Source organism: Taudactylus pleione, unplaced genomic scaffold (genome assembly GCF_031769625.1).
Source record: "Taudactylus pleione unplaced genomic scaffold, aTauple2 ptg000038l, whole genome shotgun sequence".
In the NCBI taxonomy this organism is placed as follows: Eukaryota; Metazoa; Chordata; class Amphibia; order Anura; family Myobatrachidae; genus Taudactylus; species Taudactylus pleione.
The window spans coordinates 3639013-3662602 of record NW_028284440.1 but is presented as its reverse complement, the minus strand read 5'-3'; the positions used below and the strand labels follow the sequence as shown (position 1 = coordinate 3662602).

At 41.9% G+C, this 23590-nt stretch overlaps 1 protein-coding gene across 1 annotated transcript in view; it reads right to left on the bottom strand.

Moving 5' to 3' along the window:
- Positions 1–7900: 7900 nt before the first annotated feature.
- KCNMB4 (potassium calcium-activated channel subfamily M regulatory beta subunit 4) overlaps positions 7901–23590 on the bottom strand; it is an 82866-nt gene continuing 67176 nt past the window's right edge. Inside the window, exon 3 of the mRNA XM_088452467.1 lies at positions 7901–8680. Coding sequence (XP_088308593.1) covers positions 8512–8680 — 169 coding nt within the window. The 3' untranslated portion in view covers positions 7901–8511. The remainder of the gene's footprint in view (positions 8681–23590) is intronic.

The following is a 23590-nucleotide window of genomic DNA, read 5'->3' as shown; positions in this document are numbered from 1 at the left end:
TGGCTGTCACTTCCGGGAGGGTGCAACCAGATTGGCAAAATCGGGGGCGTGTCCTGTGTTTGTGGGTGGACCGGGGGGGTGTGACCACACAATCGCATCATTTGGCCCCGCCCCACTACACAATGCCGTGGTAAACTTCCAGTGTGTGAAGGTATTGCCAAAGGCCAGAAAGTAGGTGCGCATCATGAAGTGTGCCATGTGGAGCATATAGGGATGGTGGTGCATCTAAACCTCGTAAATGAGGCACAATTATTTATATATTGTGGGCCTGATTCAGAGGTGGACGGAGAGCAGCTGTGTCTATTGGCTGTTACCCATCTGCAACTTTACAAAGTCCTTCTCTGGTGTACATCCATGCATCCAAATGTGCAAGGACTGAGATGTCCATCATGAGCATCCGTAGGCGTTGAAATACTGATTTGTGCATTACTCCTTAGACGCACCATCACTCGCAACATCAAAACTTGCACCAGCCCTATGGCAGATGCAGTTTTTCCATTTGAGTCTGGCCCCTAATGTGAGTGGTTGAGCGTCTGTGTACGCAGCCACTTTTGCCGACACACTGGCATCACTCCCCTAAGATGGACCATTTCCGTGTGTGCGCTAAGCCACCTCCCTGTCATCCACCAGTAACACCCAGCACTTTTCTAAGACTTTTCTGATACTGTGCATCTCAATCGCAGCAGCGCCTTTGTGCGAACGCTCTGTGTAAACACATGTGCCATAGGAGAATTTAGGGATAGTTGCACACGCGCAGTAACACGTCGCTCAACTACATGAACATTGGCATTGTGTGCAGCTGTGACTCAGGCCCTGTGTGCTGAAAGTTTTATAGCCATTAGCACAGTTTATGCACAATAAATGCACTATGATGCTGACTATCCAACAAAAAAATGACAACTGATTGGTACTGTACACATGGACTGTCTGATAATCATTTGCTGCATTCTGATTTGTGTCACTTTGACTTTTTCTTCTGCATCCAAAAACATTAAATATGCAATAAGACAACAAAGGAGTTCAAGGGGATTACCAATTTAGCATTTGCTAATCGCTTGTTTGGACCCATTTGACCACGCTAAATGCTGCTATAAACGCATACAGTATCTTAGTGCATTTTCAATATGCTGTGAGTGTGCACTGAACCAGAATCATCAGTATCAGAAAAATGTTTCAGACTAGTATAGGGGAAAAACATGACATATGGTAACCTGGCCTGAAATAATTCATGTATGTAATAGGCATGGTTATCATCACTTGATGAAATGAGCCCGATTCTTTGTAGCAAATGTCTCCCGGAAGTCATTGGTTAAATTGATATAGGAGATGTTTGATTCTTAGGGGTCTATTTACTAATCAGTGTTAGGAGACAGAGTGAAAAGTGATAAGGTGCCAGCCAATCAGCTCCTAACTGCCATCTCACAGGCTGTGTTTGAAAAATGACAGTTAGGAGCTGATTGGCTGGCACCTTATCACTTTTCACTCTGTCTCCTAACACTGCTTAGTAAATAGACCCCTTAATGTTAAAGAAAGCGTCAGATTCATTGGTGATTAATATTTTACATATCTGTAATGCTGCAGATGGCGTCTTGTGTAAATAGAGGCCTTCTATTCTGTGATCCTCTGCTGTGTCCGAGGACACAGCATAGGATCATCTGTGAAAACATCGGCAATCTGAGTAACCCTCAGATGACGCAGGATGGCCAGTGTCTTTATTCTGCCAGGATCAGGAAACCCTGGCCTCAGCATGTTTGATGCCCCCATTTGGCCATCACCACCCTTTCCCCGCTCCAAAACTGCTGTAGCATGACAATCATTCTGCGGCTTAGGGGGACTGCGAACGCCGTCGCAGTCAGTGATCGGCACATGTGAAGTACAGCTCCTCTGTGCATGCGCCGATCATTAAACATCGGAGTTGTGTGTAAACCATAAGGTTTATATAAAATTCTGAATCAGGCCCATAGTTCTGCGTCAATAAAGCTACTATATGTACCTAGCTCTTACTGTTTTGTACTGTTTTGATATTATTAAACAAAATGTGCTGATTATACAATTTTAACTTACATGCGGACAAATAGAGTTATTTTATGTACCTGTATATTGGTAGATGGATAAAATTTCTAGCACCCTTTTAATTTAATTTGATGTCCAACAGTCCTGGTTTCTTCTGTGATATAACACCACCTGGCAGTGACAAGCTAACCTAATTCACATCCCTGCAGAGCCAGCTGAAAGCCTAGAAAGGATTTTCCTAATCGGGTTTTAGTAAAAACTCATGCTATATCCATATTAACATTTCTGTGAAAACAAAATGAATTTGTTGTGATCATGAAGAGTATTCACAATATTATACCTCAAAGCCAGTCTCGCAAGGCACAGTATTATGGTAGTGACCATGAAGCTTAGAGATCATTTTCATTCCATCATGGCAATGAAGACCGAGGGTGACAATTTCCCTTGGATCGGTCACAACAACAAATCTCTATAGAATGTTTTGCATGATTGTTTAGTAACTAGTTTCTAAATTTAAAGGAGTGTGTTCAAAACCAATATAATGTTTTCTAATGACCCCTAAACCAATGTACTGTAGCTAGAGTGGAAAAAGAGAAAATCTTGGATACAAACTCCAATACTTAATACATATTTTAGTTAAAGATCAATGAGCTTTGCAGTAAGACATTTAAACTATGTTTTACAAGTATCAAATTAAATCAGGTCTCTCAGTAGCCAGCCAAAAACCAACAGACATGAATGAAATTGAACATGTAGAGATGTAAAATGTAGAGATGTAAAATGATCATTTGAAGTGTTTGCTATTGCTACTTAATGAAATGATTGGAAAATGTTAACAATAGCAGAAATTGGAATGATTCTGCAAATAAAAACAGCAATAGTAATTTAGTCATCATCTTTCCATACTAACAGATATGATGAAGCCAGAAGACATCCACTACTCAAGTGTAGATTAAAACTGTTATTTTAAAAGTTTTGAGTTATTCATTAACCATTATAATACATCGATGTTTATACAACAAGTAACCAAACATATACATAGATTTAGATCAAACAAAAGCCCCCATGGAATCAGGGACCCCCTGCGCATTGCACACCCTGCACCCATTATAGATTTGCCAGTGACCACTGATATGACATATGATGAAGTGAGCAGAAAGGCTTTGGACCATCTCTCATGTTTTCATATACATTCATAGCACAATCCCACCTCCCCTTCCTCCATCTGCCATCACCACTGAGGGGCTTCTCTAACTTTGTAACCCTATCAGGTGAAGCAACAAAGCTTGTAAGTTTGATTTTGGGTGATTTTGTATTTCAGTGTCTAAATCATATATTTGCTAACAGATGATTTTTTTACAGTACATATTTTGTTTTAACAATGTCACATATCATCTGTCAGTAAATGTCTGATTTATGAGTATATTTATTGAAAGCCGATTTGGGTCCATGTTGGGTCGATTTTTGTTCCATTTTGTGCTTCCCACATTCACTTATATGATTTTTTTTACAGCATTTAAAAAAAAATATCAAAAACCATCTGTTAGTAAGTGTGTGATTTAGACGCTGAGACACAAAATTAACCAAAAATAGACTTTTAGTAAATATACCGCATGCTGTCTGAAGGTGTGTTGCCTAATCTGGATTTATTTGCATTTAATCCTAATTTAATCATAATCTAATCCTTGGTTGCAATTAAATGTTTTGTTTTTTGACAAGTTAGCATCAAAGGGCCTGATTCAGCAAGGAATGCAGTTGCTTATACGCATGCAATCGGACAATTAATTCACACTGCACATGCGTATGTATCAGAGTGCGCATGTGCGAGCCAGGCACTGTGTTAGGAATTACGTTCGCAGTAACTACGTAGACCCATGGCAGAGTGATAGACAGGAAGTGCCGTGTGTGGGTGGTGACAGGGGGGGTGGTCAGGCGAATGCAGACGTGCCAGTGCATTTCAAAAGCGTTGCAGGGTGTGCATAAATGATCCACTGTGATACCTGAGGCGTCATAGCGTGCGCATAAGTAAACAATTCCTGAGTAAGGATTGGGCTTCTCTAACTGTCCAATGTTACTCGATGTTACCGATTGTTTCACTATGTTGGCCAAGTATACGGATGTGAGTAAGGGGAAGTGTGAGTGTCCTTATGTCAGGCTGCAATCACAATGCGAATGCAAACATTTAAATATCACTACTGATATTAGCAGCTGCGGTGCGCGCTTATAAGCAGAATAGCGATCCGTAGTGAATCAGGCCCAAAATCTCCAGATGTTCACAATTTTATGGCTGTGTGTGTAAATCAGCTGCGAGTTTCAGCGATTTTTGGGAGATAAAAAAGACAAATTCACCAGAAGCTAACCAAACATTTGCCAAAAATGGCTCTGACCAGAAAGATTGCTCAAACTGCATGCATTTTTAGCTATCTGTCTGGACAAATCATAATAAAGAGCCACATTAAATACTGCATATGCATTACTTTGTCATTAAAAAAAGGGGCCCCAAAATTATTAAAATATTAATGTCATAATTCTTAAATATATTTTACAATGATGTTTATGCGTACATAAATATTTTATGTTAATTCATACATATTAATGAATGATAAAAGCACCAATTAGCTTACAATCTTGTGGCACTACAAGAGCCAGCATGGATGTGCTTCTGTCATTAGTTAAGATGACCTCAATTAACTTAAAGATATTATTGCCTTCATACTTTAAAATGTTCTTATTTTTTACATTATTGCCCCAACAATAAATTAATTAAATATTTATGGACCATCAATATATTTATTATTTTCTGGGGCCCCTCAGTTAAGTATTACGTAGTGGCAAAGTAATACATATGTTTAATGAGGCTTTTTATAATTTTCGCCTGGACAGATAGCATACATTGCATACAGTTTGAGCAACCTTGTGGCCAGTGGCACCTTTTTTTATTCTGTGAATTTTTCTGTCGAGTTTACTAGTCACAGGTTATTACATCTGATGACTTGTATGTTTGGCATTACAAAAATCAGGACAGCAACTTGTATCCAGTAGACAGTGACTCTGGTGGATGTATAGAGAGTTTGCCTTTATTCTATTATATATAGCACCTTGAAACTCGCTGGAAAATCGACAGTTTTGCTATTACATTCCCCCCATCAGTTTCAGAGGGGCTCTTACAAGTTTGTTTATTTTACCTGACATCTGATACTCCTGTTATTCTATTCCTAACTCTTAAAAAACTCAGATTATTCCTCATTTATTTCCACATTTCAAGAAACTCAAACTGCACATTTGTTTCATAAATGGAAAACGTATTATTTTTTTCTTTGAGCTGCTAGTCTCTTGAGAAAACTTCATACATTATACTTTAGGGATACCACAACAAGGAAGTTTGGGCCTGATTCAGACCCACTCGCGAGCGGCTGTCCGCTCGCAAGTGGGTCGATGTTATGGACTGAGCATGCGCACGACGGAGGGAGCTCCGTCGTGCGCATGCGCCAGACGCGACGAGCGAAGGAAAGTCCTTCGCTCGTTGTGTCTGATCAAAGGGGGCGTGCTGTCGATGTTGATTGACAGCACGCCCCCTTTGGTAGGCGTGCCGGGGGCGTGCCTCCCTGATGGGGGCGTTCCCACGGGAACGCCTCCCATCAGAAGCCGGCCCACTGACATCACTAGTGATGTCAGTGGGAGTGATTTTGGCTCTGATAGAGCCAAAATCACTCCGGAGCTTGCGGTTGAAAACCTCAACCGCAGGCTCCGGCTCGCAATTTCGATGGTCGCGATGGTCTCGACCATCGCGGCCATCAAAATGCACGCTCGTATAGCCTGTGGGTGGTGACCCACAGCTATACGAGCGTCCAGAAGGACGCTCCATTTTCATAGAGGCCGGCCCTCATTCAGAGCGTGCGCTCTGCTCAGAGCGTACGGCTCTGAATGAGGGCCTTTGTTTTTAAAAGTATATTGGGGGATGACTACTGTGATCTTTTCCATTATTATTATTATTATCATTTATTTATATGGCGCCGCAAATGTTCCGCAGCGCTTTACAAAGCATTACTTAATAGAATCTTAAGTCAGTCCTGGTGTTGACCTGTGACTTTATTGTATCAGCTGCTGATCAATCTGTGCATTCCCTGGCTGAAGAACAATATATGGTGACTGATCGACACTGCATTACCCAAAACACAAGTGTAACATCTTCTCCCACCTTCTGCCTGAACACTGCCTGTCACCCAACCAGGGTCATTGAATAATAATAAAAACAAATAGAACAAAATGCTAAACATAAGCCACCATTATCTACTGAACTTTGTCTGGTCAAGAACCTACCTGCAGGTTCTTCTAATGAAGGGGGGTTAAGTGTTTGCTAGAAAAACATTTGACTGTTTAAGTCCAACTTAGTGGTTAAGGGCCTCATTCTGATCACATCTCAACAGGCGGCCACATCTACTAAATTTTAGCAAACTAAAATACACATTTTTCTCTCGGCGATTTTGAGTTGTAAGGATCTCAGCTGATTCACTTCATGGGTGGGATGCATCAAGCATCACATTTTGGATGCGATACATCCCACCGCTGATACATGACATACATAGCATTGTTTAGTAATGCTATATGCTAGTACAAATACTGTTATAATCGCATAGGACAGCTCTTCCGATAAGAGCTGCCTTTTGCAGTGTGTGGTTCATAACAAGGGGATTACATCTGTGCTTGCTCGAGCCGCAGGGGACACTGGGAGTGATCCTATTGGTTCCCTCTCAGGGATACAGTATATGCTGTAAGAAGCCCATAGGCTTCTATTAGGCATCACCATCTACAGATGGCGTTTCTTATGTGGTACAAACTCCACCAAGTTTTGCTTTCCATAGCCTGGTGCATATGGGGATTGTGGTCAATCTGCAGTCAAGATCACTGCTGCAGCACAGCCGGAGAGTCCTTTAGATGATCCAGACAGGCACCTTGCCATTTGTGCAGCTGATCTGGAGCACTTATTTGTGCTGCCAGCCCTACCCCCTCCACGCGACATCATGGCGTTGGGCACTAAGGGGGCGGGGCAAGCACAGGTCGTATTTAAGCCTTGTTACGGCCCTGGTAGGGAGAGATGTTATGTCTTCATCCACAGTGTCATGGAATCTGTTCTGCCACTAGGAGCCTCTCTAGGATGATTCGAGTAGTAGGCTAGTGGTCTTAAGATGGTGATCCCACCCTACCTCCCGCTGGGGGCACTCAGTCATGATGGCTTGAGCACCACTCAGGGGGGCGAGTGCAGCACGGGGCGCAGCAGCATCCTGATACAGGACTGCTCGCCATCAAATTACAAAGCTAATTTATAGGCTGGAAATATAGTCCAAGAGCAAATGCAATTGCTAAGAAGGTAAGTTGAATGAAACTATCATTCCAGCACAATACCATCAGAGCACATATCATATATGTAGGCATCTACTGTTCTACAGGAGTACAGATAATTACAGCCATCTGTTTCCAGTGTGCCCTTACTTGTCTTGTGCTTTTATTTATGCAAGACGATATTTATTAGCTATTGTGGAAAATGTTATTAGATTATGTGGCAGCAGTTCTTAAAAGACACTTAGTTTTACTCACAAAGGCCTAACAGAGGTTTACCATCATCTGCATTATGTTTTATGTAAAGGTTCACAAGGTTTCCATTCATAATCAGTCTCTCTCCCCCAGGACACTTTTATTACAAGTATGTACAGACATACTGTATGTATTTGTAATAATAATACTAAGAGTAATGATAGTATAAAATGATTAGCTTAGTTACAATGCGACTAAATTTACCCCATCAGAGGCAACTATCAAAGTTAGTTGTGCGTTAAGTAAGTGTAAGGAGAAAATTATACATCATTTTCAAAAACTAGAATTCCTTTATTAATATATCAATATAATTGACATAAGTGTATAACTGGCCAACCACAGAATAAACAGCATGTGTTTTTTTAAAAATAACAGTAAGTTTCAGGGGTGTTTGATTAATGCTACCTGAAAACACAAGAAGATTATTGTAAGAGACATACATTTCTTAGTAGTCTTTGACCTGTAAAGAAAATGCAGCTCAAAGTAAAAATAATCAAACCTATAAAATTCAGTGCTAGGACATAAAAAAGCACACTTTAATATTTTAGAAGTACATGATACAAAATAAACTGAAATATCTTGATATTTTACATACCAAATAAAAAATATATTATCGCAAAGGTGAAATTAAACTTTTGGACTGTTTCACTTTACACTTGGCTAAATATGAGTCATTACATTACTCCTTATACTGTATATCTGCCTCCATCTTGAGCCTATCTGGGCATTCTTCCTGCAGGAAGCAGCAGTCTGGTACAAGTCTGAGTAAATATACTGTGCTCAGCTTTCATCCTCAAATATCAAGTCCAGAGAAAAAGTGATGAAGAGGCAACAATGGAACTATAGGAATTTGGGGTTTTGGTTTCAATTGAAGCTTCCATTTGTAGTTTATTAATTAATATTAGTCTACGAAAATTTTCTTTTCTGTATAGCTTCTGCTTTAACAGCCAGACTTCTGGCACAGATGGTGAGCACCACGATTAGTACACCCACCATGAAGGTGACTAGTGGCCACAAGAAACAGTGCAATAGAACATTCTCATCATGGGTGCGTTTTAGCAGCACATCCTCTGGTCTGAAAGAGAACAAAAATACACAGGAGATTAGAAAGCGATTTAGTCATACAAAATCAAATAATTTCTATCATGCATTAAAAAAAAAATTGTAATGGTTATTTACCCATTTTATGGGTCTTGTGGCATCAAATAGTAGTCAAGTAGTATTGTATTTGACCTTTACAATAGTAAGTGCAAAGATAGCAATGCCTATACATACAAATATATATAACAGTTTTCCTCAAGGGTAATTTTCGCAAATTATAGTTTCCAAGTCTCTTAATAAATAGTTGCTTATGACATTTGGTTTCTTGGGCAGTTTTATAAACTGGTGCCAAGTTGGCCTGTACTGCAAATATTGCATAATTAATATGATAGTATTCCCTAGCACTTCAATTTATCTAATTTAATTATATACTTGCTGTATAGTGGATAATATGCAGACCCTGTCTATCATTGGATGACTTAAAGGTTACCAAATACAGAGATTTGACACAGTGTGTGGCAGTTATTCTTCTACAGCAGTTATGGTTTCATTGTCCTACATAAGTGTTGCCTAGCTGTTTAATCTCTCAGATATTGGGATAATAACAACATAGTAACAATGGTTTAGATCACAGGTTCTCAAACTCTGTCCTCAGGACCCCAAAAAGTGCATGTTTTCCATGTCTCAGAATTGCAAGTGAAATAACTAGCTCCACCTGTGGATCTTTTAAAATGTGTCAGTGAGTAATGACTACATCTGTGCACCTGTTAGGAGACCTGGAAAACCTATACTGTGTGGGGTCCTGAGGACAGGGTTTGAGAACCACTGGTTTAGATGGAAGCAGCAGATCTGATTGGTCTAGAACACATGAGTTATATTGTTTCTACCTTAATAAGAGAAAGCCACAGAACTTTATTTGGAAGTATGAGAAATAAAAAATACATAAATAATATTTGGGATGTGTATGTAACTAAAGGAAGCACAGCTTTTGTATAGAACCTGTCGAAGACTAATTTACATAATTCCATATTTATATATGCTTTATGCTGAATAATGAAGCAGTACATGAGATTTAACAGGGCATTGGTACTTCCATTTTGTTTCTCTATCCAAACTTAGTTTTAAATGGAAATGAGTGTGATGTCTTTAAGGCCGCACCCGAGGGAAACTGTTTATCTAACACAGTGAAGAGATAATGCCCATATATGTGTCCTTGTGTTGGGGAAACTATTCAGACTAAATATGGGATGCAGTATTCCATGAGTATCACTCAAAACTAATTCAGTTTCGATTCTGATTGTCAAGGAGGAGTTAACAAGAGCAAGCTTTGTCTATTATCTGATAATGGTAGTGGGCGTTAAAGGGGGGTATAATATGAATATTGTAATAATGTATAAGTACTGTGTGACAATGTCAATCATTGTTATTCCTGCATTATAACCCTGGGAGAACATGTCCCAGTTAAGGGCTTGATCTAATTATTTAATTAATTAATAAAATGACAAATTCTTAAGTATACTGGTTTGGAGAATATTACTTATTATGGAACAACACCTGTTAAAGGTAATTTTAGACAAACCAAATATACTTGCATAGCCACTGCAATATGAGAACAGATATGTGCTTGTAAATGGGTCAGGGTATTGTTGAAAACTAAAAAATCCTATTAGTTACTGTCCTTGAGGTAAATTTATGACAACTCCAGTCAAATAGCTGTATGTGTTCCTGATGAAAGAGCGATTAAAGCTCTGAAACATTGGAAACTATGAGTATGTGAGTCATTTACTTAATACACCTGAGAAATTGCCTGATAAGTATTTTGTGGGTATTTGTGTTAATAAACACATGCAATGATACTTGCAGGCATTTTCGTGTTAATAATCACATGTAATATTAAGTTGTTACTTTACTTAGAATTTAATGTATGTTGCCCTGCATCATGTTTTGCTCAAATTTCCTAAACTATGGAGGAATTATTTTGAACCCTGTGGCTACTCAAATTTCCTGAAAATATTTCATCAATCAGAAGAGAGCAGTGCTTACATACATTTGTTATTTTCTTGCTCATCTAATGGGTGAAGAGGATTTAAAATACACACAAGGGGGGATTTTGGGTGCAATTCACTGCCTCATGCAATGGCAGCCTATGATCCTTATGTTCTTGTAACTAAGGCCCTCATTCAGAGCCGCTCGCTAGCGGCCGTACGCTCGTTCCGAGCGATGTTCGCACATCTGCGCATGCGTACAGTTTTTAGTACGCATGCGCGAACCAGTCATTGCGGCCGAAAATCGTTTGTACGCTATATAGCGAGTGCCTGCTATTTGGAGTGACAGAATGAGGCGTATGTGGGTGGTAACAGGGGAAGGTGCTTGAAAACGGGGGAGTGGAATTCGAACGCAGGCGTGCTTAAAGGTCAAAATGGGCGTTTTAAGGGAGTGCATAATTAATACAGCAGCGTCATTGACCACGTCACTTGGTTTTTTTTAACTCAGAACTGCTCGCAAAATAGCGGTTGAAAAAACCAACCACAAGAATAGCGAGCAGTTCATACGCTGTACGATGTACTCGATTAATCTAATAAATAGCGGACATGACGTATGGTGCGAGCGGCCAGGGGGCGTTTTTATCAAATAAACGAGCGTATGTTTTGCTCGCTCGTTCAGACTTAGAGGTGTGAACAGACTGCAATTTGCGAACGGATCATTTGAATAGCCACCCCTTGTTTTTGAACGAACGACCGCAAATAGCGAACGGCTCTGAATCAGGGCCTAAGTGTGCTGTTATGAAGGGAGCAAATAAAGCAAGCATTAAATACCCTTTAATAAATGACCACTTCAAAGGCAAACTTGGTCTAGGACAGGCTGAATGGGCAGATTAGTCCACAGTGGTGGATTGCAGATGGATTTTCCATGAGTTTATGTAACCATACTAAGTGATCACATATATGCAGTGAAAAACTTAGTGATAGTAGATGGAGCACCAGGGCCAACTCTGCTGAAGAACGTGTTGGGGAGTAGATATCAAGTAATGCTGCTTTTATCTTAACCCTTTCATAGGCAAACGCAGGGGGGGGTTCCGTCTGCCTGGAAACCCCCCCTCCACAGCCCACACCATGACCACAATAGAAATAGTAATGTAATAGACTTTTACTAGCGCTGCATGTTCTTCTCAGTATCACAAATGAAATAATTAGCTCCACCTGTATATCTTTTAACATGTATCAGTCAGTAATAAATAACCTGTGCACCAACTAGGAGATCTGGAAAACATGCACTATTAGGGATGTGCTGCTATAGAGCCCAATATGTATATACAGTCAGGTGCATAAATCAGGTGAAAGGTGTAGGAACTACAACGGTTTCTATATGTGCCTCCCACTTTTTAAGGGGCCAAAAGTAATGGGACAAACTAAAGAATCCTAAATCTAACTTTCACTTTTTAATACTTTGTTGCAAATCCTTTGCAGGCAATTACACCCTGAAGTCTGGAACGCATAGACATAACCAGATGCTGGGTTTCATCCCCGGTGATGCTCTGCCCGGCCTCTACTGCAAATGTCTTCAGTTCCTGCTTGTTCTTGGGGCATTTTCCCTTCAGTTTTGTCTTCATCAAGTGAAATGCATGCTCAATCGGATTCAGGTCAGGGGATTGACTTGGCCATTGCATAACATTCCACTTTTTAGCCTTAAAAAACTCTTTGGTTGCTTTTGCAGTATGCTTTGGGTCATTGTCCATCTGCACTGTGAAGCGCCGATCAATGAGTTCTGAAGCATTTGACTGAATATGAGCATATAATATTGCCCGAAACACTTCAGAATTCATTCTGCTGCTTTTGTCAGCAGTCACATCATCAATAAATACAAGGGAACCAGTTCCAATGGCAGCCATACATGCCCACGCCATGACACTACCACCACCATGCTTCACTGATGAGGTGGTATGTTTTGGATCATGAGCAGTTCCTTTCCTTCTCCATACTCTTCTCTTCCATCACTCTGGTACAAGTTGATTTTTGTCTCATCTGTCCATAGGATGTTGTTCCAGAACTGTAAAGGCTTTTTAAGATGTTGTTTGGCAAACTCTAATCTTGGCTTCCTGTTTTTGAGGCTCACCAATGGTTTACATCTTGTGGTGAACCCTCTATATTCACTCTTGTGAAGTCTTCTCTTGATTGTTGACTTTGACACATATACACCTAGCTCCTGGAGAGTGTTCTTGATTTGGCCAAATTTTGTGAAGGGGTTTTTCTTCACCAGGAAAATAATTCTTCTGTCATCCACCACAGTTGTTTTCCGTGGTCTTCCGGGTCTTTTGGTGTTGCTGAGCTCTCCGTTGCATTCTTTCTTTTTAAAAATGTTCCAAACAGTTGATTTGGCCACACCTAATGTTTTTGCTATCTCTCTGATGGGTTTGTTTTGATTTTTCAGCCTAGTGATGGCTTGCTTTACTGATGGTGACAGCTCTTTGGATCTCATATTGAGAGTCGACAGCAACTGATTCCAATGCAAATGTCACACCTAGAATCAACTCCAGACCTTTTACCTGCTTAATTGATAATGAAATAATGAGGGAATAGCCCACACCTGTCCATGAAATAGCTTTTGAGTTGATAGTCCCATTACTTTTGGCCACTTAAAAAGTGGGAGGCACATATAGAAACCGTTGTAATTCCTACACCGTTCACCTGATTTGGATGTAATTACCCTCAAATTAAATCTGAAAGTCTGCAGTTAAAGCACATATCTTGTTTGTTTCATTTCAAAGCCACTGTGGTGGTGAATAGAGGCCAAACACAGCACTGCGCTCCCCTAACCCTTTGCTGTCCTTCTGACTCATCTGTTCAGACGATTGATATCAACTTTCTACCAATTATCGATCAACAATTGATAGCCACCTAAAGATTTCCATCAATTGAAAAGGTTAGAGGACACTGGAGACATCCTGGATCTGGAGAACTGGGCTCAAATCATAGAAATAATAGTCAAAAGCTCAGTAATTTGTCCCCTCCAGGCTTCATGCAAATTAAGTATCCTTTCCTGACAATTGCCAGAGAGAGTGTAACACCAGAGTTGTGGACAATAAAACTAATATAACCTGATTGTTTGCGGACATCTGATATTTTTGGGTCTGTGCATGGGCAGGAAACGTTCTCCGCAGGTACAAAACAGGTCCTGCGCTCTCGCTCGCATAACCTCCATGCCGCAGGATCATTGACATGATGCAGCATTTGGGGGCGGAGCAGGGACGTGGCTGGATAGCATTATCGGAAACGGGGACGTGCCTTCCCCATTTCCTGGGAGGGACGAGACCAGGGTCTGCGTCGGGGGATGTAAATTTCCTGGACTCGCAGGCTGCCAGGAAGCAGACAAACTGAGCAAGCCTCAGCTTATGTACCCTGGCCAAAGGTCCAACCATCACGCCCGATGGTAGAGATGGTTGCGATGGTGGTCTGAGGAAGTGTCTATGGACACTGCACTGGGATTGTAGGTGCATGCAGGAGGTGTCTATTTCCTACAGACCCCTCCTGCTGCATTTGCATTTGTGTTGGACAGTACTGCACAGCTGCTTCCTTGAGGCTGACTCAGGCCCTCAGTTGTTATCTAATGGAAATTACTTATGTTGATATGCTATATAACCTTATATTTTGAATAGATTTGTTTTGTCTACTACTAAGGTATTTAACTATCCATCCCTCCCACAGTTTCACTTTTGTGTTACAGACTTAATTACAAAATCTCTATAAAATCTATTTTAAATAAATCGCAAACAATATATATTAGCATTGCACACCCCCTGAGAGTGATGACATAAGAGGGAAACTTTCATCATTTGCCATGCAATTAATCTGCTTATCTACGGACCACAGTGAGCCATTCATTGACATTTACTCATTAGTTTTAAAAGTGCATATAATGCAGAACTGTTCCCTAGCCATTGAGCGTAAACTCCCGCAAAAAGTACACAGGACCTCATTCAGAGTCGGTCGTTGCGGCCACATGGTCGTACGCCACCAATGTTCGGCTAAACTGCGCATGCGTAAAATTCGCAATGCGCGTGCGCAAACTAGCTGTTACGATCGGAAATATCTCTCTCCTTGAACTTGGCCAGGTCGTTAGTTTGTGACAGGATGAGGCGTTTGTGGGTGGTAACAGGGGAAGGTGCTTGTGAACGGGGGAGTGGAGATCCGAACGCAGGCGTGCCTGACTATGCAAACGGCATTTTATGGGAGTGCATAATTAACAAAGTAGTGTCATGGCACACGTGACATGGGAGGATTTTACACTGACTTGATCGTAGAGCTTAAGAGAGGGTATGGTCAACCTTAAGCTCTACGACCAGCTCCGATGGTCTCGATTAATCCTTATATGCCCGGAGATGACATGTAAAGCGAATGAGAAGGGGGCGTATTTTTTGTCTTACGGCCGCATCCGTCCCCTTGGTCGTCCAGCTAACGATCCCATCTTAACGACGCAACTTGCGAGTGCATCATTTGCATATCCGGCCCCTTTTCCCTTACGACCGTGCGGCCGCAACGACCGACTCTGAATGAGGTCCACTGTGCTTTAGAAATAAAAGAGGAAAGTGCTACATGTTTTAAATGACAGTACTCAAACATTTTCTTATTTGCCGAATGACTTTGGATTTCAGCACTTGTATCAGGGAGTAATTTGCATCTGGATGCAGGTCCGATATACCATATAACACAGATAGGGGAGAATCCCGAGTCTTGGTTGTTTGCTACTGAGAGGCACAGTTCTAAATGGTATTACCCGTTTTCTAAGACCGTCTGGTGACCTGAAAGCTCAACTTCCTGTGCTGGGAAACAGCACTGTACTGGATTTCTCATGGAAGAAAACAAACACACTACTTATCTAATAATGTTCTGCATCATCATCATGCATTGTGGCCTAAACTAATGTTGTTCATGTTGAATATTAAGCCTCCCCTGCAGATCACAATTATGAAACATGCAGAGAGGAGTTTGTGTGTGTATTGTGGCTCAACAAATGCTTTGTTGAATTCCGGCTCTATATAGTACATCTGATATTATTCAAACGCCAGAATGCTGCAAAAATAGGACATCAAAGTACATAAAATATAGATCTTCATATTGGCAAATTCTACAAAGAAAAATATATTGTAATAACTATGTTACCCAAAATGCCTATTTTTTTTATTATAAATGAACATTGTAATCTCTACTAAGAACATGTATATGTAATCTTATTAAAGAAAACAGTTTTCAAAATGTAACATGGACACAAGTATTTCAACAGATTTCAAATATTACAATTATTTGTAGCAATAGAATATACTTGTGAGCAAAGTGGAAAGCATATCACATGCCACATATATAAATATATTTACATCGTCCTGAGCATTCTGGTCGAGAAAAATCCATTACAAATAAATGTTCCTCTCTGTTGCAATCCATAAGGGGGCATTCAGTTACTATGACAATAAAGTAAATAATAAAATGAGCTTTGTAGTTGTAGTAATAATACACAGAGGCACCTGTAGACAGGCCAGGTTTTAGGTCTAGGCACCCATGGCTACTGCCTTGAGCCACAATTTTTGAAGGGCAGAAAATAATTCTATGCAAAATGTTTGAAATATCCTCTGAGGCCCAAAGACAGTGAGTACAGACATTTAACTTAGCTTGAAGAATATGTTGTATGGGGATTGAGGCTGTAGCTGCTAAGGGGGCCTCACCAGTGTGCTACCTAGAGTGGGCCATGCAGACTCTGCACACCTCCTGCAGTATTGTCATATAGCAGCACTCCCCACTGTGACTGTGTGGCATGGGGTAGGATGTGCGGTCAGACCACCCTGGGCTCCATTACCAGCACTGTGTGATGAGAGGCAATACTTGAAAAGTAGCCTGGATCCCTGTTTCCCCGTGGCACCTGTTCCTGGAAGTGTCAATGATGTAATACAATGACATTGTGACATTGCCTATCAATAAAGGAGCCAACAGGATAGGGAAGATCAAGAAGAAAGTAAGGTAAGTTAATTATTGGGCTTGGGTAGCACAATAAAGAACATATAAATGGGGGAGGGGATAGAGAACATATAATTAACAGATATTATTTTTTAATAGGTAGTTTAATTAGCACAATTTAGTAGTACAGTATGATTTAAAATATATTCATTATATTTCTAATTATTCCTACTAGTTACTGCAGTTATATTGTGTACTGAGCTAATATTCTTCAGAGTCCAGCCTATCAATTCACTGGGAACTAATTACATCTTTGCTCATCATGACTTAAGTTCAAAATGTTATGCCAAAGAGACATGAGTGTACTGCATACTGTAAGCTAAAACTTTTTGTGCGCAGTTCAAAGGGCAACACATTTTTTCTTTCTGCCTTGGGCTCAGCAAAGGCAATAACCGTCTCGGCCTTTAGACACTGACTTCCAATCACGGCCTTAGCTAACAAGCTCGATACTACTGAGGTAGTTACATGTGCAAGCAAAGAATAACAAATGGAAAAAAAGAAAAAATATGGGTCATGTTTTGCTGTGCGTCCCTGTTTTTCATCATGCCGGGGGCCATCATTTACTGCTGCTCTATGCAAAGCTGTAGGTGAGATGGAGACATTCCAACCTTCCCATCCCTCCCCCCGGTCTCTCAGTTTCAGCAATGCACTATTGGGTCTATTTGCCAGTGGGAGTGAAGGGACACTTACCTTAGCCAATTCAACAAGGTCAGACCTTGTGCAAGAGTGCGTGCGGCTGCGATTGTACTCGATGTTACCGATGGTTCGCAGTCTTGCTAAGTATTATGGATGTGTGTAAGGTAAGGGTGGTGTCCGTATTTTAGACTGTGTATGGCATTGCGATTGCAATCATTAGCATATCTTCACAGTGAGACTGCGGTCGTAATTGTTATTGCGATTGCAATAGCGATCCTTACTGATTCAGGCTCAGAGGCTTTTGACATGTCGGATGCTGAATGGACTAAAGGTAGTTAATCAGAGTGCCTGCATCAATGCATTTCGTTCTTAACATACAACTTTGCACTTATTTGACTCTGTTATACAGATGTGTCCACATACATCTTACTTACATGCACATTAAAAATCCCTTCTAGTAGCGCTATGCCATGGCGATAGTGCTGAGCATATTTTTGTGCAACTTTTTACCTTCAAATGCATCTTATTCACAAATGCGATAGGTTATGATGGGAACGATAAGCAATGCTTGCAAATGTAATACACATTGGGAAATTACAGATGACAGAAATTGAGATACTAAATTAAATTCCACAGAATCATCAAATCCAGGGATTGTTTATTACATCAAAAAGTGGACAAGGGAGAGATGTATCAAGCCTTGGAGAGAGAGAAAGTTGATAAGTTGCGCAAAGCAACCAATTAGCTTCTGTCATTTATTTAGCACAATATTTGCAATTATCTTATGGGTGTTTGTACTTAGCACTGCACCTGTGTGTTAGGAGAAATAATCACTAGTAAGTAGGATTTTGTGTAATTATTACCAATTTATTAACATGAAGATACAGTGGGCCTGATTCAGAGCCGGTCGCTATTTGCGCTCGCTCGTCCAGAAAATAGGGGTGGCTATTCAAATGAACCGTTCGCTGTTTGCGGTCTGTTCACGCCTCTAGGTCTGAACGAGCGAACAAAACTTGCGGTCGTTTTTTGGGAAACTACGCCCCCTGGCCGCTCGCATCCTACGTCATGTCCGCTATTTATTAGATTAATCGAGTATATCGAACATTGTATGAACTGCTCGCTATTCTTGTGGTTGGTTTTTGCTACCACAATTTTGCGAGCAGTTCTGACTATAAAATAACCCAGTGACGTGGTCAATGACGCTGCTGTTTTAAATATGCACACCCATAAAACGCCGGTTTTGACTTTTAAGCACGCCTGCGATCGGATCTCCACTCCCCGTTTTCAAGCACCTTCCCCTGTTACCACCCACATACGCCTCATCCTGTCACTCAAATTAGCAGGCATTCGCTATTTTGCGAGCACATGAATTTCGACCACACTGACTGGTTTGCGCATGCGTATAACGATCCGTACGCATGCGCAGTTGGGCAAACATCACTCGGAGTGAACGAGCTGCCTCTGAATCAGGCCCAGTGTTCCTAAAACTCTGGTGGAAATTCGTTCTCCATTTCATCTAATAGTCTTTAAGTGATGCCTGGGAAATTAGATGGCTCCTTTAGGGTGCCTCTTTCCGTAGTGTATGTCCCTGTTACACCTCTGGAGTGACAACATATGCAGTGTTCTCCCCAGGCTGTTTTTTGCGGGTGCACCACCCAGCAAGAAACAGCTACCGCCCGGCACTTCTTCTGCCCCCCCCCCCCCCCCCCCCCCAATGCTTTGACAGACTTTGATTATGAAAAAGCTGCAAACTGGGCCTCTAAGAAGAAGTGGAGAATTAATATATAAAATGTTATTTCAAGTTTAAATCATTATAAGGTCCGGGTTTAAAACATTTTATTATTGTGATGGCTCCAACATGGCTACTTTTTGATGCCACCTGGCTGGAAAATAAAATCTGGGGAAAGCACTGATATGTATAGATGTTGATGTGATAGTGTCCTTTTAGGGACTAAAAGGGCCAGTGTTCGCAAATACGCGCTATAGCGCGTATTTTACCTGAGATTGAGCAGTGGGGACTTACTTTTCAAAAGTAGCCTGGTCCCCGGCGACGCACTGTGCTGTGGCCAATTCCTGACAGCTGGCTGCAGCACAGCGTGTAACAAACACAACGCTGTTTGTTATAGCAGCCAATGAGAGTCAGACAGACTCTCATTGACTGCTGCTGTGGAAAGCCGTGCTGGTATCAAGAGTCTGATCCCAGCATCGGCACAGCTGCAGGGGCAGGCAGAGGACAGTGTGTTTGTTCCCAGCGCCGGGTAAGCAGCTACGGCGGGTACCAGGTGACGGGACCGCCAGGTCCCTTCCACCAGCGTCGGTGGTAAAGTGGCGGCGGGAGAAGCTTGGCTCCGGGCGCAAGCTAAGCGGAGAGCGCCCGGAAGCCAAGAAGCGATGGTGGTTGTTTGGCACTGGCCTAGGGCCAAACACAGCTCATGGCAGCAGCCAATAGGAGGCAGACACGATGAGCCAATCACGGATCGCCACGTCATAGCCCCGCCCACTCATGGCATCTTGACTTAGACGCCGCTGAGCAGGAAAGTTCAGTCCGGTGGCGGAGGAGTGAAGACCTCCCGAAGAGAAGAGCGTTGTGGCAACAGTTCCGGGGCCGCGCAAGAGGACAGAAAATGGCGTGATCAAGGAGGAAGTAAGGAAGAGGTGGCAGAAGAACGAAGCTGAGGACCAGAGAGGAATGCGGGGGTGGAAAGAACCGGTAGGCGGCCTTGGGCCTCCGGTATTTAACCCCTCCCTAGACCACCAGAGTTGTCGGCCACTAGGCCCGTGAGATAAATTCAGGCAATAGGCCTGTGGGGATATAGGCCCGAGCTACATAGGGGGCATTAGGCCCAATTGAAGGTATCTGTCCCCTAAACAGGTGTGAGTGACCTGGGCATTAGGCCCAGGTCACTATGGGCAAATAGGTGGGCCACTATTGGGGGCAATGCATAGGAGGTCAACTACTGGGGGCAATGCATAGGGGGGGATCCCTGGGGGCACTGCATAGGGGGGAGATTACTACTGGGGGCAATGCACAGAGGGACTACTAGGGGCAATGCATAGGGGGTCAACTAATGGGTGCACTGCATAGGGGGATTACTACTGGGGCCAATGCATAGGGGGACTACTTGGGGCAATGCATAGGGGGATTACTACTTGGGGCACTGCATAGGGGGGCACAACGCATATTTTTGCATCTGGGCCCACCACACTCTAGTGCCGCCACTGCTGACTATCCAGATCAGCTAGCTGCTTGACACCTAATCAATATTGCTTATACTATTACTGGCTGCTGGGGATTTCATGCATGCAAGATTATTCTGTTTAGGACTTTTTGCATGCAATCAATTGTGCCCTTTGATCCTGGAGTCACGCTTGCAATTATATGGAGAGTTTTTTATCTGCTAGAATCTATTTTTACTGCATCCCATAATGCGTAAAGGGCATTACTGCATGGCATAATGTGTAAAGGCTGGGTATTACTGTATGGCATAATGTGTAAAGGGCATTACTGCATAGCATAATGTGTAATGGCTGGCATAATATGTAAATGCTGGGCATTACTGCATGGCATAATGTGTTAAGGCTGTTATTCACTATGGGTTTTGTGTACATACTAGTCATGTGTGTAGGATCATGCAGGTATTAAAGATGCATTTAAGGGGCATGTGGGGAGGTCTGATGCTGTTGGCGGTATCAGATGGGCATTCTAAGGGTATGTGGGGATGTGTGGTGGCATGTGGGGAGGTCTGAGGGACATATGGGGACATCTAAAGCATAAATTATGATGGGACCCAGAAATGGTCAGATAGGACCCCATTTTCTTAAAATGGAGGGTCCCTGGTCCATATTTTGCCACTCAGCGCGATCACTGAAGAGCACTCTCATATCCACATATATACATATGTTGTCACTCCTGAGGTGCAACAGGGACACGCAGGTATATCATACACTACGGAAAGAGGCACACAGGTGCAGCGCTAGGGTCAAACACCCATAAGATAAACTACTGAATTTTGCAAGCTTGGACACCTAGAGTACTTAGCAGCTCCCGTCCACACCATTAGGTCCAATAAAGTTCTACTACGAACAATTCATATTTCACAATATTTGAAATGACAGACGCTGATTGGTTACTTTAATCAGCTACTCTGCCTCTTTCCAATGCTTAAGTCCCTTCAGGTGAGGCAGCCATCTTGGATGTAATACATAAATTAGATTTAAAAATGTAGAAAGTGTTTGGCTTCCACTGAACGTTCACATGTGAATTTATCTTATTAAGCTAAATAGCCTTTTTGTCTTGCTTCAGAAATGTACTAGTGGTTCCCAAACTTTTTTGAATCACGGCGCGCTCAAGTATGAGTATTGTTTTCAAAGCACCCCTAGGCCAAAAGTCTGTTAATAAGAAATTCAGAAAAAAAAATGATTAAGTAAATTGTGCTTACCTGTAATCCTTAGGCTCAGTTATGTGTTGGGGAACAGGTCTGCACTTCTGTTTGTCCTCATATTTACATTACATTGATAATAACTAATTTGATTTGGTACTGGACCACCAGGCTGAGGCACCCCTGCAAGTGTCCTGAGGCACCCCAGGGTGCCACGGCACAGAATTTGGGAACCACTGGTATACAGCATATGTTCGTCAGCTGTGTCCAGGACCACAGACTGTGACACATGTATTTTCCACAACAGGGTCCATTTATCAAAAATGCAAAACAAAAAAAACACTTGAGTACATTTATGAGTATTTTCCTTTGAATTCACATAATTAATAATCAAACATTTTACTTCTGAATTTGGAACATATTTGAAGCACTGCAGCTACAAAATTGCTAGCAAATGTGGCTTTAGAAGATCTGATTATAGACACTAGTATTATTTCTGGGATCTGCTCTAAAATGTACAGTAGGTTACAGAACTGTGAAAAGAAATAAAGATCTCTGCTGTGTTACATAGTTTCCTGGAATCCCTCTAAGACAACATAAAAACTCACAAATATCCTGATTTATTTGGGACATTCCCAATCTTCTTACATCCCACCAGTCAGGACTTTTGTCCCGATTCTAGTATAACTGGGTACACGTGGATAGGGAAGGGTCTGACCATGCCACCTTCATTTGATCATGACAGCGCTTACCACACACAATGACCCGATTTGAATAAACTAAATGTTAAGAGGTTTGCAACAGATGAAATAAAAACTACACTGTCACTTATAACCAAAGGGTGATGACGCACATTCCTTTTAAACCATGTCAGAAACCATATCTAACATACTTATGTGTATATTATATGTATGACATGTATACACTTAATGCTCTGTTCCCAATTCTCTGTACACAGTGGTCAAAGTGGGATGTGGGGGTATGGAAAATCTAAGGTTATACTTATGAGTGCACTGAAAAGCAGGCATGGCCACTCAAAAGGGGATGTGACCTTAAGACATGTCCCTTTTTCATCAGTGTAGTGTATCCCTTATATACAGTATGCCACACAATATTAGTGCTCCTAATGCCCACAGTAGTAGTGCCCACTATACAATGCCCACAATAGTAGTGCCCCTTGTAGTAGTTACTCCAACACATTGCCCACAGTAGTAGTGCCCCTTGTAGTAGTACCCCCTATACAATTCCCATATTAGTAGTGCCCTCTATACAATACCCACAGGAGTAGTGCCCCTGTACAATGGCCACAGTAGTAGTGCCCCCTATACATTGCCCTAAGTAGTGCCCCTTGTAGTAGTGCCCCCTATACATTGCCCACAGTAGTAGTGCCCCCTATACAATGCCCACAGTAGTAGAGGCCTTTGTAGAAGTGCCCCCTATACATTACCCACAGTAGTAGTGCCATTTGTAGAAGTGCCCCCTATACATTACCCACAGTAGTAGTGCCCCTTACACATAAAGACACACAGACAGACACACACAAACAAACAGTACTTACCTGAAGCCCTGCTCCTGCACCCGCCGCCGTCCAACTGCTCCTCGCACTCGGCACTGTGGGAGAGACATCATGACATCTTTCCCAACACCCATTGCGGGAGCCGGAAGGCGAAGCTCAGGAATGAGCTCCATCCTCCGGCCGCAGTTAGAGAGCCGGTGGACGCTCGCTGGTAATAAAATCTGAGCTAAAGAGTAGTTTGGACTTGTGAGAGGTTGCATAGGGCCATCCACTCAGTGTGCTGGACATAAGAGCACTCTGGGTTTCAATTACAAAACAAAACAAAATAGAGAACAGACCACTTTATGTTTCACAACTGCATCTGTATTTATATATTGCACTGGCGGGATCACCCCCCCCCCCACTTCCCC